General features: G+C 69.1%; 2 protein-coding genes across 2 annotated transcripts; both read left to right on the top strand.

Moving 5' to 3' along the window:
- Nucleotides 1-819: 819 nt before the first annotated feature.
- Nucleotides 820-2282, top strand: ARHGDIA (Rho GDP dissociation inhibitor alpha; the record flags this gene model as incomplete). Its single annotated transcript, XM_084238368.1, has 5 exons — nt 820-1009; nt 1109-1192; nt 1440-1516; nt 1592-1655; nt 1765-2282. 5 exons carry the CDS (start codon nt 820-822, stop codon nt 1962-1964), a joined length of 615 nt encoding a protein of 204 aa, XP_084094494.1. The 3' UTR covers nt 1965-2282.
- Nucleotides 2283-6207: 3925 nt separating this feature from the next.
- P4HB (prolyl 4-hydroxylase subunit beta) lies at nt 6208-12601 on the top strand (the record flags this gene model as incomplete). Its single annotated transcript, XM_084238332.1, has 11 exons — nt 6208-6352; nt 7119-7325; nt 8209-8342; nt 8443-8580; nt 10457-10561; nt 10656-10781; nt 10864-11064; nt 11139-11259; nt 11337-11518; nt 11600-11686; nt 11912-12601. The coding sequence occupies 11 exons, from the start codon at nt 6208-6210 to the stop codon at nt 11987-11989; spliced, it is 1524 nt and encodes a 507-aa protein (XP_084094458.1). The 3' UTR covers nt 11990-12601.
- Between the last annotated feature and the right edge of the window lie 1029 nt (nt 12602-13630).

The raw sequence follows: 13630 nt of genomic DNA, 5'->3' as shown, positions 1-13630 counted from the left end.
GCTCTGCGGAAGTGCGCGCGCCGGGCGGCTGCGGGGCGTCCGCGCCCGGGGGGCCGTGGGGCGGGACCCCCGGGGGCCTCGGAGGAAGCCGCGGGGAGCCCGGCCACTCGGGCGGGGCGGCCCCGGTGGCGCGCCTCCTGGGCACTTGCCGGAGCCGGTGCCCGGGCAGATCCCGGCTCCCTCGCTGGCCCCGCGGACAAAGGGCTCGGCCGTCTCCCGAGCCCCCGGGCCCTGAGGGGCCGCCCCTGGCCGCCTCCCTGTTCCGGGATCCGCTGCGGGGGCGGCAGCTGCTCCGCGGGAAGGCCCGGAGGCTGCCATGGGAACGGTGAGCGGGAGAAGCCAGGGCCGCCTCAGGCCGGCTCCTCCTCGGGGCTCCCCCCGGGGCCAGAGAGCCGCCTTTGAGAAGGCTGGCGGCCCCAGCGGAGCCCCCGTTCGGGGCCACGGCCCACCCTCCGGAGATCAGAGCGGAACCCGCAGCGCGGCTCCCCCACCGCCACCCCCTCGGCACCTGCCGGTGGGGCTGGGCAGTCTTCCCTAGCGCCTGCCGGAAGGCCTCGTGTGGCCGCTCGGAGGACCCAGCGGGAACGGTCTCTCTGGGTCAGGGCTGGGGCCGCTCAAAAGGAGCAGCAGGATTTAGAGGTTGCCCTGGCAGGAGAGGTGTGGCCGGTTTCCGGAAGGAGCAGGTTGGGAGTTCCCTGCAGTCCTGGCTGGGCTCCCCAGGGGGCAGGCAGCGGCCTCCTGCAGCAGGCGCTTGCCTCCTTGGCCCCTGCGACACAGCCCGTGCCCCTGCAGGTGTCCCAGACCCGGCTAAAGGTGAGCATGGCTGAGCAGGAGCCCACCGCTGAGCAGCTGGCGCAGATCGCCGCAGAGAACCAGGACGACGAGCACTCCGTCAACTACAAGCCCCCAGCCCAGAAGAGCATCCAGGAGATCCAGGAGCTGGACAAGGACGACGAGAGCCTGCGGAAGTACAAGGAGGCCCTCCTGGGCCGCGTGGCTGTGTCTGCTGGTGAGTGGGGCGTGTGGCTCCTGGCCAGCTGCTGCGCTGCCCCTGGGTGGGGCGGGAGGCGCTAGGAAGGCACGGTGCTAGGCGGCTGTTTCTTTGCAGACCCCAACGTTCCCAACGTCATCGTGACTCGTCTGACCCTGGTGTGCAGCTCTGCCCCGGGCCCCCTAGAGCTGGACCTGACTGGTGAGTGGCCCCTCTGAGGCCCCTGGCTGCTCAGACGTGCCCTGCCCCAACACCATTTCCTGGTGCACCTGCGCCCTCTCGTGGGGAGCAAGAGAAGTTCCGCCCCGTGGTCCCCAAGGCTCTGGGGGGGGGGGCACTGTGGGGGTGGAAGGGCGCCCACCAGGCCTTGAGGCGGTCACAGATGGGAGCCGCATGGCAAGCAGCCTCCCCAGCTGGGCATCCCAGGGCTGCGTTTCTCTCAACACAGGCGATCTGGAGAGCTTCAAGAAGCAGTCCTTCGTGCTGAAGGAAGGGGTGGAATATCGGATAAAAATCTCTTTCCGGGTGAGTGGAGGCTGGGGGCGCCTGGGGCAGGCTGGGGCGGGACACCCTGCTGAGCTCTGCCACGGCCCCCCTCAGGTGAACCGGGAGATCGTGTCTGGCATGAAGTACATACAGCACACGTACAGGAAAGGCATCAAGAGTGAGTGGCGGTGGCACTCGGGGCTCTGGGCAGGGCCCGGGAGGGGGTGAGGCGAGGTGGTGGGTAGCCAGGGGCCCGCGCCCCTCCCTGACCCGGCCCCTGCCTGCAGTTGACAAGACGGACTACATGGTGGGGAGCTACGGGCCCAGGGCGGAGGAGTACGAGTTCCTGACGCCCATGGAGGAGGCCCCCAAGGGCATGCTGGCTCGCGGCAGCTACAACATCAAGTCCAGCTTCACAGACGACGACAAGACTGACCACTTGTCTTGGGAGTGGAACCTCACCATCAAGAAGGAGTGGAAGGACTGAACCCTGGCCCGGGAGGCGGCGGACGGCCGGAGTGCCCCCCCACCCCCACCTCCCGACCCCATACCAAAGCGCTGACAGGGCCGCCCAGGCCTGCCTCCGGCCAGCGGCGAGCCCCTCCAACTCGCCCCTCCCCAGCCCGCAGGCCCCAGTCTCCTCGGTGGTCTCCTGTGTCGTCGCTGCTTCCGCCTGTGCTGGGGGGGAGGGGCCGCCGCCCAGCCTCACTTCCCTTGTCTCCCTCCGCGAGCCTTGCCCGTCCTCACCTACCCCACGCCCTGGTGTCTGCGGGGCGTGGACATCGTGCTGGGCTCCTGGGGGCTCAGGCCTTCCTGAGTCTTGGGGTTGCCCTGCTCAGGCGTCTCCCCTGCAGCGGGAGTGGGGCGGGTGATGCGGAGCCGTGTGGGTCGGGCCCCCCCAGCATTCTCCTGTCCGGGCCGGCCATCGTCCTGTCACTGTCTAACCATGATGCCTTAACATGCGGAACTCGTGCTGTGGGGCCTCCCGACCTCTAACCCGTGTCCGCATGAGCACGTGGTCTCCCGTCCCTGCCCGTCTCTGTCTCGGCGTCCCGGGGAGGTGCGGCCGGCTCTGCCACTCCCCTGCCTGCCAGGGCCCGGCCAGCCCGCCTGTGGGGCCAGCTCCAGGGGCTCTGGGAAAGCCAAATTGCCAAAACTCCAGATGCCTCCAGTCCCATCCGAGAGGCAGGTGTCCTCAGGCCTCTGCCCTCTGTCCTGGGGGCAGCGCCAGAGCCCACTGGGCGTGCCCTGGGTAGAGCCCTGGCCCAGCCTTACTGTCCCACCTGGCCTGGTGCCCGGCTCATCAGTATTCATTGCTCCATCTGTGCCGCCCGGGGCCACCTCTGCCACAGGCCCTGCTGCCCGGGCCAGGCCCGCCCAGACCCAGCTGGGACCGCAGTGGGACCAAGCAAGAGCCGGAGCATCGCCCGTGCCTGCCCTCCCTGGTCAGCTGGCCTCGCGCCGAGCCTTCCCTGCTTCTCCTTTTCTGACCGGGAAATAAAGTCCCCCCAACAGAGCTGTGTCCATGGCTTGTGTGGGGAAGGCGACTCCTAGGGCAGGGCGGGGCGGCTACCCCACCAGCAGCCACCAGGCCCTTCGGGGAAACTCCTAGCTGAAGAGAGGGGCCCTCGGGGCTGGAGAGTTGCCAGTTGGGGGGGAGGAGGGGGGTTGGACTGCAGCTGCGGAGCCGCCTCCACCAAGGAGGAAGTGGGCGACGGGCCCCCAGCTCGCAAGGGAAGGGCCTTGCTGCCGCCATGCAGGAGGGTGTCCAGATGGGCCGTCTCGGGTGCCCGCCAAGGGTAGCGACCCCGGTTCGTGACACTTACGGGGAAAGGAAGTCCTGAGCTAATTCCAGGCAGGTTTTGTGGACGCCACCCCCACTCCAGGCCAAAGTCCTCAAGACATTGGGGTCCTTTTAAGGACGCAGGGGAGGACCCACAGTCAGGCAACCTGTTTTGTATCGGGGCTGCCCTATAACAACACAGGCTCCAGAAAGCCCGGCCTCTGGCGGCGCAGGGCGCCCTCCAGCCCCAGGCGCACCTGCGGTTGCAGCTCTTGGAGCTTACAGCTGGGGCGGCCCTGCCCCCGGGAGTCCCGGAGCCGGGGGGCTGCTGCCAGCCTGGGAAGGCCCCTCCAGGGGACCCTGCTCCCGGGACTGTCCCCACCATGGCGACGCTGGGGCTCTGGCAGCGCAGGAGGGATCCCCATGAACCCTATCACTAGGGAACATGCCCCCCACCCTTGGCCCAAGCTCCAGGGTCAGACGCGGTGGCCCCCACAGCCTGCTGGCCTTGCTCCGGATGTGCCAGCTCTGGGCGTGTGTGTGAACCTGGCCGGGGTGCCAGGTTGTGCAGGCATGCTGCCAACAGCCAGGACTTTGCGCTGGCTCCTCCCTGGGAACAGCACGAGGTGGCACCCGAGGGACCTGCATGACGTGTCTCTCGGGTCCCAAGTCTAACCTGACCCTCTGGTCTCACCTAGCCCCAGCTGCCTAACCTGTTGCTCCAGGCCTGGCTTCCCTGCCCAGCGGGCCCCCACTGGTCCTCCTGCTCCCCTTCTTGTGCCAGAGGCCCCTTAATCCCCAGGCTTCTGCCTCCTCAGTCACCCACAGACCGGCCCTTCTGCTATGAGGGCATGAGTGGCCACCTTTGTATGACCGAGGACAGCCTCTGCCCGGCCGCGCTCACCCCACTGCCAGGCCCAGGGGCCCATGGTCAGATGCTGCCATCCCCTGCTGCACCTTACAAAACCACTGACCACCCTGTCCCCCATCCCCTGGACACAGGTCCCAAGTCACCCAGCCAGGTTTCCCTTTAGCTTGCTGAGGACCCATCTTGGAAGCCCGCGCCTGGTCAGTGAGACAAGGGACAGCGGTGCCTGGACTGGGCATGTCAGTGCAGGGAAGGCAGCGTCCCCCCTCCCTCTGGGCCAGGTTCCACGCGGTCTTCTCAGTGGTGGAGGCCCCTGGGCTGCCCCACAGGGCTGTCGCCGCCTGTGCAAAGCGAGCTTTGGTGGCCTGGGCTCCTGCCACGAGGCTGAGTCGGCAGAGCCGGGCTCGACCACGGCCTGCGACCCTGGCCTGGCCTGGCCTGTGCCCAGCTCCCGGCACCCGTCTCTCCCGTGGTGGGGGGCCAGGGCACCTGCACCCCCAGCCGCCCCCGCAGCTGCCCGCTAGTGTGGCCGCCCAGCCCCGGCCCGGGACCGGCGCTCCAACCCCAGGCTGCGGTCACCGCAACCATGAAGACGTTGGCCGACGGGGAGCGCGTGAGGCAACCCCACCCGCCCCCAACGGCCACGTCCGCCCGCCGCCCGAAGAGCGCCCCGTACCCCGACAGGCCGCGGGGCGGGCACAGAGAGCTGCCCGGGGGAGGGGCCCCCAGGACAGGAGCGGCCCCAGCAGGGGCCTGGAGGGCGTCGGGCCCGGGTCTCCCCTCCTCCTGCCGAGTCCCCCGACGGCGGCGGCCACCGGCCCGGGCCGGTGCGCACCGGAGGGCAGCGGGCAGCGAGCAGCGGGCAGAGGCCGCGCCGTCCAGGCCGCAGCTGGCTCCACGCTCCTCAGGGGCCGCGCTCCAAGAGCCGCCAGCGTCGCCCACGGCGGGCCACGGGGGCGCCACGCGGTCGGGCGGCGGCCACGCGCAGACCCCGCCCCGGCCGGGCCTCGACGCCAGCCGCCCCCGCTGCCGCCCCGAGCCCCGGCCCTGGGCACGACCCCCAACCCGCCCTGCCCTTCCCCCCGGGCCCCCAGCCCCGGCCACGCCCCCAGCCCTGGCCCCAGCCTCCGGCCACGACACCCCTCGACCGCCGGCCCCCGGCCCTCTCCGTGCCGCCCCCCGGCCCTGTCCCGGGCTCCCCGACCCTTGGGCTCCCCCCCACCCCCCCCACCGCTGTCCCCCGCCACAGTCCCCGAGCTGCTGTCCCCCCACCCCCTGCTGTCACCCCACTGCCACCCTCGCAACCCCCCCGCACGCCGCCCGCGCCCCCGCACCCCCGCACCCCCGCCGAGCCGCCGTCCAAATCCCGCCTTCCCCGCCCCCCGCCCCTCGCCCCCCCGCCCCCCCGCCCCTCGCCCCCCCGCCCCTCGCCCCCCCGCCTGCTGGACGCCGGGCGGGCGCCGCACGGGCCTCACGCGCGCCGGAAGTGGCTTCATCGACTTCCGGTGTGCGGTGCCGGGGGCGGTGCCAATTACGGGTACGCGGTCCAGTCAGAATCCAACACGAGGGGTTTCGGCGACGCAGGCGCAGCCCCGCCCCGCAGCTGGGGACTCCGGCCTCTGCCACGTTCTACGGCGGCTCTCGGGGGGAGCGCGCGGATATGGGCCAATCAGGAGCCCCAGCGCCTGGGCTTCGGGAGGCAGCAGCCAATCCGGGCCCGCGGCCGGTGTGGGCGAAAGTCACCAGTCAGAAGTGGAGAAGAGAAAGTTCTCTCCAGGAGCCAATGAGAGGCCGCGGAAGAGTGCGAGCGCGAGCTCCTCGGCCAATCCCAGGCGCGGGCGAGGGCGGCCTCCACGGCCATTCCGAATCCGGGGTCGCCCGTGTGGCCCCCCAATCCGAGAGCGGCGGGGGCGGGCCTCGAAGCGCGCCGGCCAATCAGAGGCGGGGGGCGGGCGTGCGCGCGCGGCGGCGGCGGCGCGCGGGCGGGGGCCGGCCGGCTTTATAAGGGCGGGGCGGGCGGCGCGCGCCCTCGTCGCCTCGGCTGTGCTGGCGGCGCCAACCGAAGCGCCCGCGCCCGACATGCTGCGCCGCGCTCTGCTCTGCCTGGCCCTGGCCGCGCTGGCCCGCGCCGGCGCCCCCGAGGAGGAGGACCACGTCCTGGTGCTCCGCAAGGGCAGCTTCGAGGAGGCGCTGGCCGCGCACAAGTACCTCCTGGTGGAGTTCTGTGAGCGCCGGCGCGGGCGGGGCGCGGGGCCGGGCCGGGGCGCCCGCGGCGGGCGGGGACGGAAGGGCCGCTCGGGCTCGGGCTGGGGCCCGGGCCACGCGGGGCGCGGCGCCTCCCCGGCCCGGCCGCGGCCGCGCCCGGCGGGATCCTCAGGGCCGGGCCGGCGCTCCGGCCTCCGCGGGACGCCCCGCTCCCCCGCGCGCCCGGCCCGGGGGCGCCCCTCCTGCCGGGCGCATCCCGGGTGACCGCGGGCGGAGGGCCGGGCCGTGACGGCAGCGTCTCGCGGCCCGTGGGGCCGGGCCCGGAGCGGGGTTGACAGGCGTCCGCTCTGGCCAGCTGCTGTCCGCGCGCGGCGGCTGGCCTGCCCCTCGGTTCCCGGTGGCTCCTCCCGGACGGTCTCTGCGGGGAGAGGGTGGGACGGGGCTGACCTGCCCCTGGGTTCAGTTTACGGAGCTGGCCGCCCTGAGTCCCTCAGCTCCTCCAGGCCCCTGCTTGGGGGGGCGTGTGCCCCTGGTGGGCAGCTGCCAGCGCCGAGCCAGGGCCCTAAGGCCCTGCAGGGAGTGGGGCGTGACCCCCTGCGCGCCTGCAGGGAGGAGGTGTCAGCTTGGCACTGGTGGCCGCTGTCCCGACCTTGCCCAAGAGCCTGCTCTGGCGCCCGGGGTTATCGGGGAGCAGATAAGGCCCTCGGAGGGCAGCAGCGGCCGGGAGGGGAGGAGCAGCAGACCCTGGCCTGGGGTTGCTTTCCAGCATCTTGTGTTCTCTTCAGATGCCCCTTGGTGTGGCCATTGCAAGGCCCTGGCCCCTGAGTATGCCAAAGCCGCGGGGAAGCTGAAGGCTGAAGGGTCTGAGATCAGGTTGGCAAAGGTGGACGCCACCGAGGAGTCCGAGCTGGCCCAGCAGTACGGTGTCCGCGGCTACCCCACCATCAAGTTCTTCAAGAATGGAGACACCGCATCCCCCAAAGAATATACAGGTGAGGTTGCAGCTCTTTTGTCTGCGAGGGGTCCGTCTGCTGGCGTCGGGGAAGGCGGCAGGGGTGGGGGGCCCTGCTCTCCCACCGGCATAGTTCTCCAGCTTCTGCGGGCCCTCATCTTAGAAGAACGCCCGTGGGAGCAGGGGTTGGGGTTGGGGCTGACCAGTGCTGGGGGGCCACCCGCTCCTTTCTCAACGCCACAGCTGCACAAGAGCGAGGCCAGCTCTGTTGGGGGCCAGGCCAGTGCTGCTGCAGGTGTGTGGGGCTTGGGGTGCAGCCCCGGTTACCTCCACAGCTGCTCTTTGGGGAACGGCCCCTCAGCCCCATGGTGCAGCGCCCAGCTCCAGGGCTACTCCTGCAGAACTGGGGGGGGACCTGGCCATGGTGGCCACTCCCAATACTGATGCTGGATTTTGGGGGTGCTGGATCCGCTCTGACTAACCGCAGTTCTTTGCTCCCTGTCAGCGTAACCTCTTTAAGTTGAGACCTGGCAGCCCTCCCCGGGCAACGCAGGTCATCAGGCCCGAGGGGACGAGCAGCGGCTGGTGGGGGCTGGCCACTCAGCCTCGCGTGCCCAGCGCAGGCAGGGCTGGGCTGCAGGCGGGAGGTGGCGGCATACAGGCTTCATGTTTTAACCCCGTCCCCGCTAGTTAAGAGGAAGCTGTGGGCATGAGTGAGGCTGTGGGCATTTAACTAACTTCAGCGTCCAAGGTGAGGGAGCGGGAGGGAAGAGGCGGGTTGCTGGTTGCCTCGCTTCTGGGGGCTCACCCGGGACCCTTAGCCCAGAGCGGGTGGGCCCATGGCCCCAAGGCTGGCGCCTTCGCCGTGGCTGAGAGTGGGCTGCGGTGCCCGGCTCACGTGGGCCGCCTGTGCTTGGTCGCAGCTGGCAGGGAGGCCGACGACATCGTGAACTGGCTGAAGAAGCGCACAGGCCCTGCCGCCTCCACGTTGCCCGACAGGGCCGCCGCTGAGGCCTTGGTGGAGTCAAGCGAGGTGGCAGTCATCGGCTTCTTCAAGGTATTGCGCTCAGGCCTCCTCGCCGTCCTGGGGCGGGCTGGGGCCTGCGCTGCCCATGGCTGGACAGTGCAGCGTCAGCCCCAGGCCTGTTTTCTCGCAGGACATGGAATCAGATGCGGCCAAGCAGTTCTTGCTGGCGGCAGAGGCCGTGGATGACGTACCCTTCGGGATCACAGCCAGCAGCGACGTGTTCTCCAAGTACCAGCTGGACAAGGACGGGGTCGTCCTCTTTAAGAAGGTGAGGGCGTCGCTGGGAACCTTGCCCGGGGGCCTGGACTGTGGACCTGGGTTATCAACAGCCCGTTTTGCCAAGTCAGGCCTCAGACTGCGGGATCAGCGCCCTTCAGACCCGCGTGGGGCTGCTCCCTCCACGGTGGCCATGGGCTCCGAGCTGCTTCTGGAGCCGTGACTTCCGAGACGGAGGGCGTTACCCTTGTTTCATTTCCAGGACTTTTTCCTCATCCCAAGTGGAGCTTCCGGGGTGTCAGCTTTGGGGCGTGTCTCCCCGCCTTGCTGGCAGCTCCGCTTCTTCTGTTCTCCAGCCGGCGCCTCTATTAAAGGTGCAGCTGGACGCGGTGCCAGCGCCTTGCTGTTGGGGTGGAGGTTCCCCGACCTCCAACGCCCACATGGGTCCAGTCACTTTGTGGGCAGTGCCCTGGGTCACAGCCTGGGGATCTTGGGGTGCGCTGAGGGGAAGGCGCTCTGCGAATCACTCTGAACTTTATTTTTTAAAGATTTGGGCATACAGGAGTTGGGGTGCAGGCCGGAGAAAGTGGTGAGAGGATTCACCAGAGACAGAGTGGGGAGCAGAACAGGAGGATCCACTGAAATCCACTACTGAGGGGAGCGGCGGGTAGACAGGAGAGGTCTGCTGCGCCATGTGGGTCACTCCCTGGCCAGCAGGAGATTGAACTTGTGCTGCAGAGGCTGGGGACAGCTTGATAGTCCAAGATGTTAATCTCTGCCCCACGAGGGAGGCCCCTCGCTGCACACTTTTAGTCCTGACTGGGTCCCCTCTTTATCCAGCTCCTCCCCTGGTGCTAAAGGTGAATTGGGCTTGCTGCCCACCCAGGCCAGCATGGCCTCCCGGGGTCTCTCCCTGGCGGGACTCTGCCGTTGGGTTTTGGCTGGGTCTGCAGCTGCCCAGCTGTTGGTCTGAGAGCTGACCGTCCACGTGGTTGGGTCTGGGGCTACTGGTTTTACTTTGTGGTCTTTGAGGGTTGGGCATCTGGTCTCTGCTCCGCCCACCTGCTGTGTCCACGCCGGTCACTGGGCTGACGGGGCCTTCTGCCCAGGGCCTGCCCCGCCTGGCCACGCCCACTACGCGAGGACCATGCGCTGTTCACCATAGGACAGCAACCCCCCGCACACAGCCTGGACGAAGGCCAAGCAGTGCCCCTTGCGTCAGGCCCCGCGTGGCCGATGTATGTGCCAAAAGCCGGTGAGGGGCCTCTAGGTTCAGGCTGGGCTCGCTGCATCCCTCTTTGGTCTCAGGTTTGAGAAGGCGAGACCGGTGTCTGCCTCAGGACACGGTGCATGGCCTGTCGTGCCCAGCAGTGGGGCCAGGCTGGCACGGGAGAGAAGCTGCCCCTGCTGTCTGGAGGTCACTGGGGAGGGCCGGGGCGCGTTCCCCCCCCCCCCCCCCGGGTCGGGGCTGACACCAGCCCCTTGGCTCCAGCTCCGGGGCTGCTCCCCTGCCCGGGGGGCCCCGCTTCTCCCTCGTCCCAGGGGTCTTAGGGGCTTCCCTTCCAACCTCAGGTTCTCATGCTGAGGATCCTTAACGTGTTTTCTCTAAAGCGGCAACAAACTGACTTTGCAATGTTGAAAATAACAGTTTGATGAAAACTGGCTTTCCCTGCGGGGGTGTGGGCCGGGCGGCTGGCCTGCCTGCCCGGGTGGACGCACTATGTGGCCGTGGGACCTGTGGGCAGCCGTCGTGCTTCCTGCTGCTCGCTGGGAGGGGTCACGGCAGGCCCCCTACCTCTGCAGCCCCGTGGGCCAGGGTCGAGACCGTTGTGGCCGTTTACCCAGGAGGCTGGGGGTGTCCCTGCTGCCCATGGGGTCTGAGCCCGGGCCAGCAGGGGCCCCTGGCGCTCAGGGCTCTCTGTCCGCAGTTTGACGAAGGCCGGAACAACTTTGAGGGGGACGTCACCAAAGAGAAGCTGCTGGACTTTATCAAGCACAACCAGCTGCCCCTGGTTATTGAGTTCACGGAGCAGGTAGCCCCAGTCTCTGATCCCCTGGCCCACCCCCATGTCCCCGCGGCTGCCTGGCCTTCCTGGCTCAGACCCTGGCCCTGTGCTCGCCCCACAGACAGCCCCAAAGATTTTTGGCGGTGAGATCAAGACTCACATCCTGCTGTTCCTGCCCAAGAGCGCGTCTGAGTATGACGTCAAGCTGGGCCACTTCCGGAAGGCGGCCGAGGGCTTCAAGGGCAAGGTGGGCACCGGCCAGGGCTTGCGGGGGCGGGGAGCAGCCCCACCCCCCCGGTCTCCTGTGTGACGCGCCTCTGCTCCCCCAGATCCTGTTCATCTTCATCGACAGCGAGCACGCGGACAACCAGCGCATCCTGGAGTTCTTCGGCCTGAAGAAGGAGGAGTGCCCCGCCCTGCGCCTCATCACGCTGGAGGAGGAGATGACCAAGTACAAGCCCGAGTCCAGCGAGCTGACCGCCGAGAAGATCGCGGAGTTCTGCCACCGCTTCCTGGAGGGCAAGATCAAGGTGGGGGCGGGGCGCGGGCGGGCGCGGGCGGGGCGGGCGGGCTCCGGACAGGCCCTGACCTGCGGCCCCTGCAGCCCCACCTCATGAGCCAGGAGCTGCCTGACGACTGGGACAAGCAGCCCGTCAAGGTGCTGGTGGGGAAGAACTTCGAGGAGGTAGCCTTCGACGAGAAGAAGAACGTGTTTGTGGAATTCTGTGAGTGGGGCCGCCGCCTCTCCCGCCCGCCGGCTCTGGGCAGCGCGGCCAGGGGGCGCTGACCTGCTCTCTTTCAGATGCCCCGTGGTGCGGCCACTGCAAACAGCTGGCCCCCATCTGGGACAAACTGGGAGAGACGTACAAGGACCACGAGGACATTGTCATCGCCAAGATGGACTCGACGGCTAACGAGGTGGAGGCTGTGAAAGTGCACAGCTTCCCCACGCTCAAGTTCTTCCCTGCGCGCGCCGACCGGACGGTGCGTCCCCGCGGGCCGGGCCAGACTGGGCCGGGGCCACCTGCGCCAGGCCCTGCCTCACTCTGCCCATCCCTCCCGCAGGTCATCGATTACAACGGGGAGCGGACGCTGGACGGTTTTAAGAAGTTCTTGGAGAGTGGCGGCCAGGACGGGGCAGGGGACGACAACGTGAGTCGGGGTCTGGCTGCGGGCCTCGGGACTGGACGGTCTTGCGGAGCCCGGCCTGGGGGTGACGGGGGCGTCTGTGGCAGGCGCTGGGGGTGTTGGCCGGACGCGCCTGGGACGGGGCCGCGGCAGTCTGCCCACGTGCCTGCTGCTGGGGCGGGCGGGGCCTCGCTGTGTCACCCGGCACTGCCCACGGCCAGCGGCCCCTCGCGCTTCCTCCCTGGCCAGGACCTGGACCTGGAGGAAGCCGAGGAACCCGACCTGGAGGAGGACGACGAGCAGAAGGCTGTGAAGGACGAGCTGTAGCCGGCGCTGCCCACCCCGTGGCTGCCCCACCCACGCCCACAGGAGCCCCCCGCCGGACCCCCGCCGGAGCGAGGCGCTCGGAAGCGCAGAGAGCTCTTGGGAACAACATTTCGCCCTCGCGCTCTCAGTCTCGGCCCCTCCCTCCGCTGCGGGCCCGGGAAGGACATCTCTGGCCACCAACTCATGGCCCCTTTTCAATCGCGACGCGCCTTTCCGCGCCCGGCTCTTCCAGGGCACTCGCTGAGCCGTCTGTGGAGCCCCCGCGGCGCTGTCTCCTCCCTGCCAGTTTCACACTGTCACTGAAGACCCCCCCATCTCTGAATGTTTGGACGTCAGGGTGTCTGTCCCACCTTCCCGGGACACTCCCTGGACACTCCTGGACACTCCTGTCCCCGGGGAGGGACAGGGCCTGCATGGGCACAGGCCTGCTCAGCTGGCGTCTGTGGCTGAGGCTGTGTGAGGCTCTCCCCGACAGGCGGCGGCCAGCCGGGCCAGGGCTGGTGCGCCCCCTCCCTGAATGCCCCTGGCCTCAGATGTGGCCGGGTGCCCACGCAGGACAAGCCCGGGCACTGCCTCGCGGAGCCGGTCCCGGACACTGGAGCCAAGTTGTGCTCTTCAGGCGTTTCTCTCAGATTGGAGTTGAACACATTGGTCGAATAAAGTCGAAATTTTACTACGTGTTGCCTCTGCTAAGCCGGGCCTTGGGGAGTAGGGCTGGAGCTGTGACTTGGGGGGGCCAGGGGGTGAGCGTCCTCACCTGCTTGTTGGCCCCGGAGGGTGGGGGGTGTCTGTGTCCCTGGGGGGCCCACTTGGGTGTACCTGTCCAGGGGGTCCTGCTCCCCGGGGACGTGCACCTCCCTGGTGGCATCCTCTGAGGACCGTGCTCCTCCCCAGGGGGGCCCCGGCCCCACCTCCACCCACCCGCCATGGGGCCTCCTGACCCCAGGATGGCTCTGGCCTCCCAGTGCCCCACTTGGCTGCTCTTGTCCAGCCACCCTGTTGCCCACCCAGGCTGCCTCCCTCCCCAGTACCCGAGGTCCCTGTGCTGGCCTGGTCCCCGCTGTCAGCCCCAGGCCTGACCAGAACACTGGCCCCCAGGAGAGGGAGCCCGGGAGGTGGGCTGAGCGCCAGGCCGCGGCACCCACCCCTGCGCCCACCCCCTGGCCAGGAGGCTGGTTGGGGCGGCCACAGGGTGGGGCCCAGACCCTGCAGGGCCACCCCATTACAGCACAGGGGTCTCTCGGGGCTGGGGCGGTGTCGGGGGATCTGTCCCTTCTCTGATCCAAACGAACCAAGGCCTGAGCCCCACTGGCCACCTGGACCGACACCGGGCTCTTCCTTGGGGCACTTGGCTCGGGTCCAGGTGGGAGGCCAGACAGGCATCAGAGGTCAGAGGAGCTCCTTGAAATGCAGCCTCACTGGGCCCTCCCCCAGGGGCACAGCGCCTAGACGAGCTCAGGTGAGAGGCGTGAGGCCTGCAGACAGGCCGGCGGGCAGTGGGCACCAAGCCAGCGGGGCTTTCTGGGCAGTGTGGCCCGGGGCTTCCGGCTGGAGGCCTGGGGTCTATTTGACTTAAGTTGTGCAGGGCTGAGAACAGCCCGCCCTCTCCTGCACAGGGGCTGGCCAATCCAGGCCTTCGGT

This window comes from Talpa europaea (genome assembly GCF_964194135.1).
Source record: "Talpa europaea genome assembly, chromosome: 7".
Lineage (NCBI taxonomy): Eukaryota > Metazoa > Chordata > Mammalia > Eulipotyphla > Talpidae > Talpa > Talpa europaea.
The sequence above is the reverse complement of the archived record's forward strand: the minus strand, read 5'-3'. Positions and strand labels throughout refer to the sequence as shown.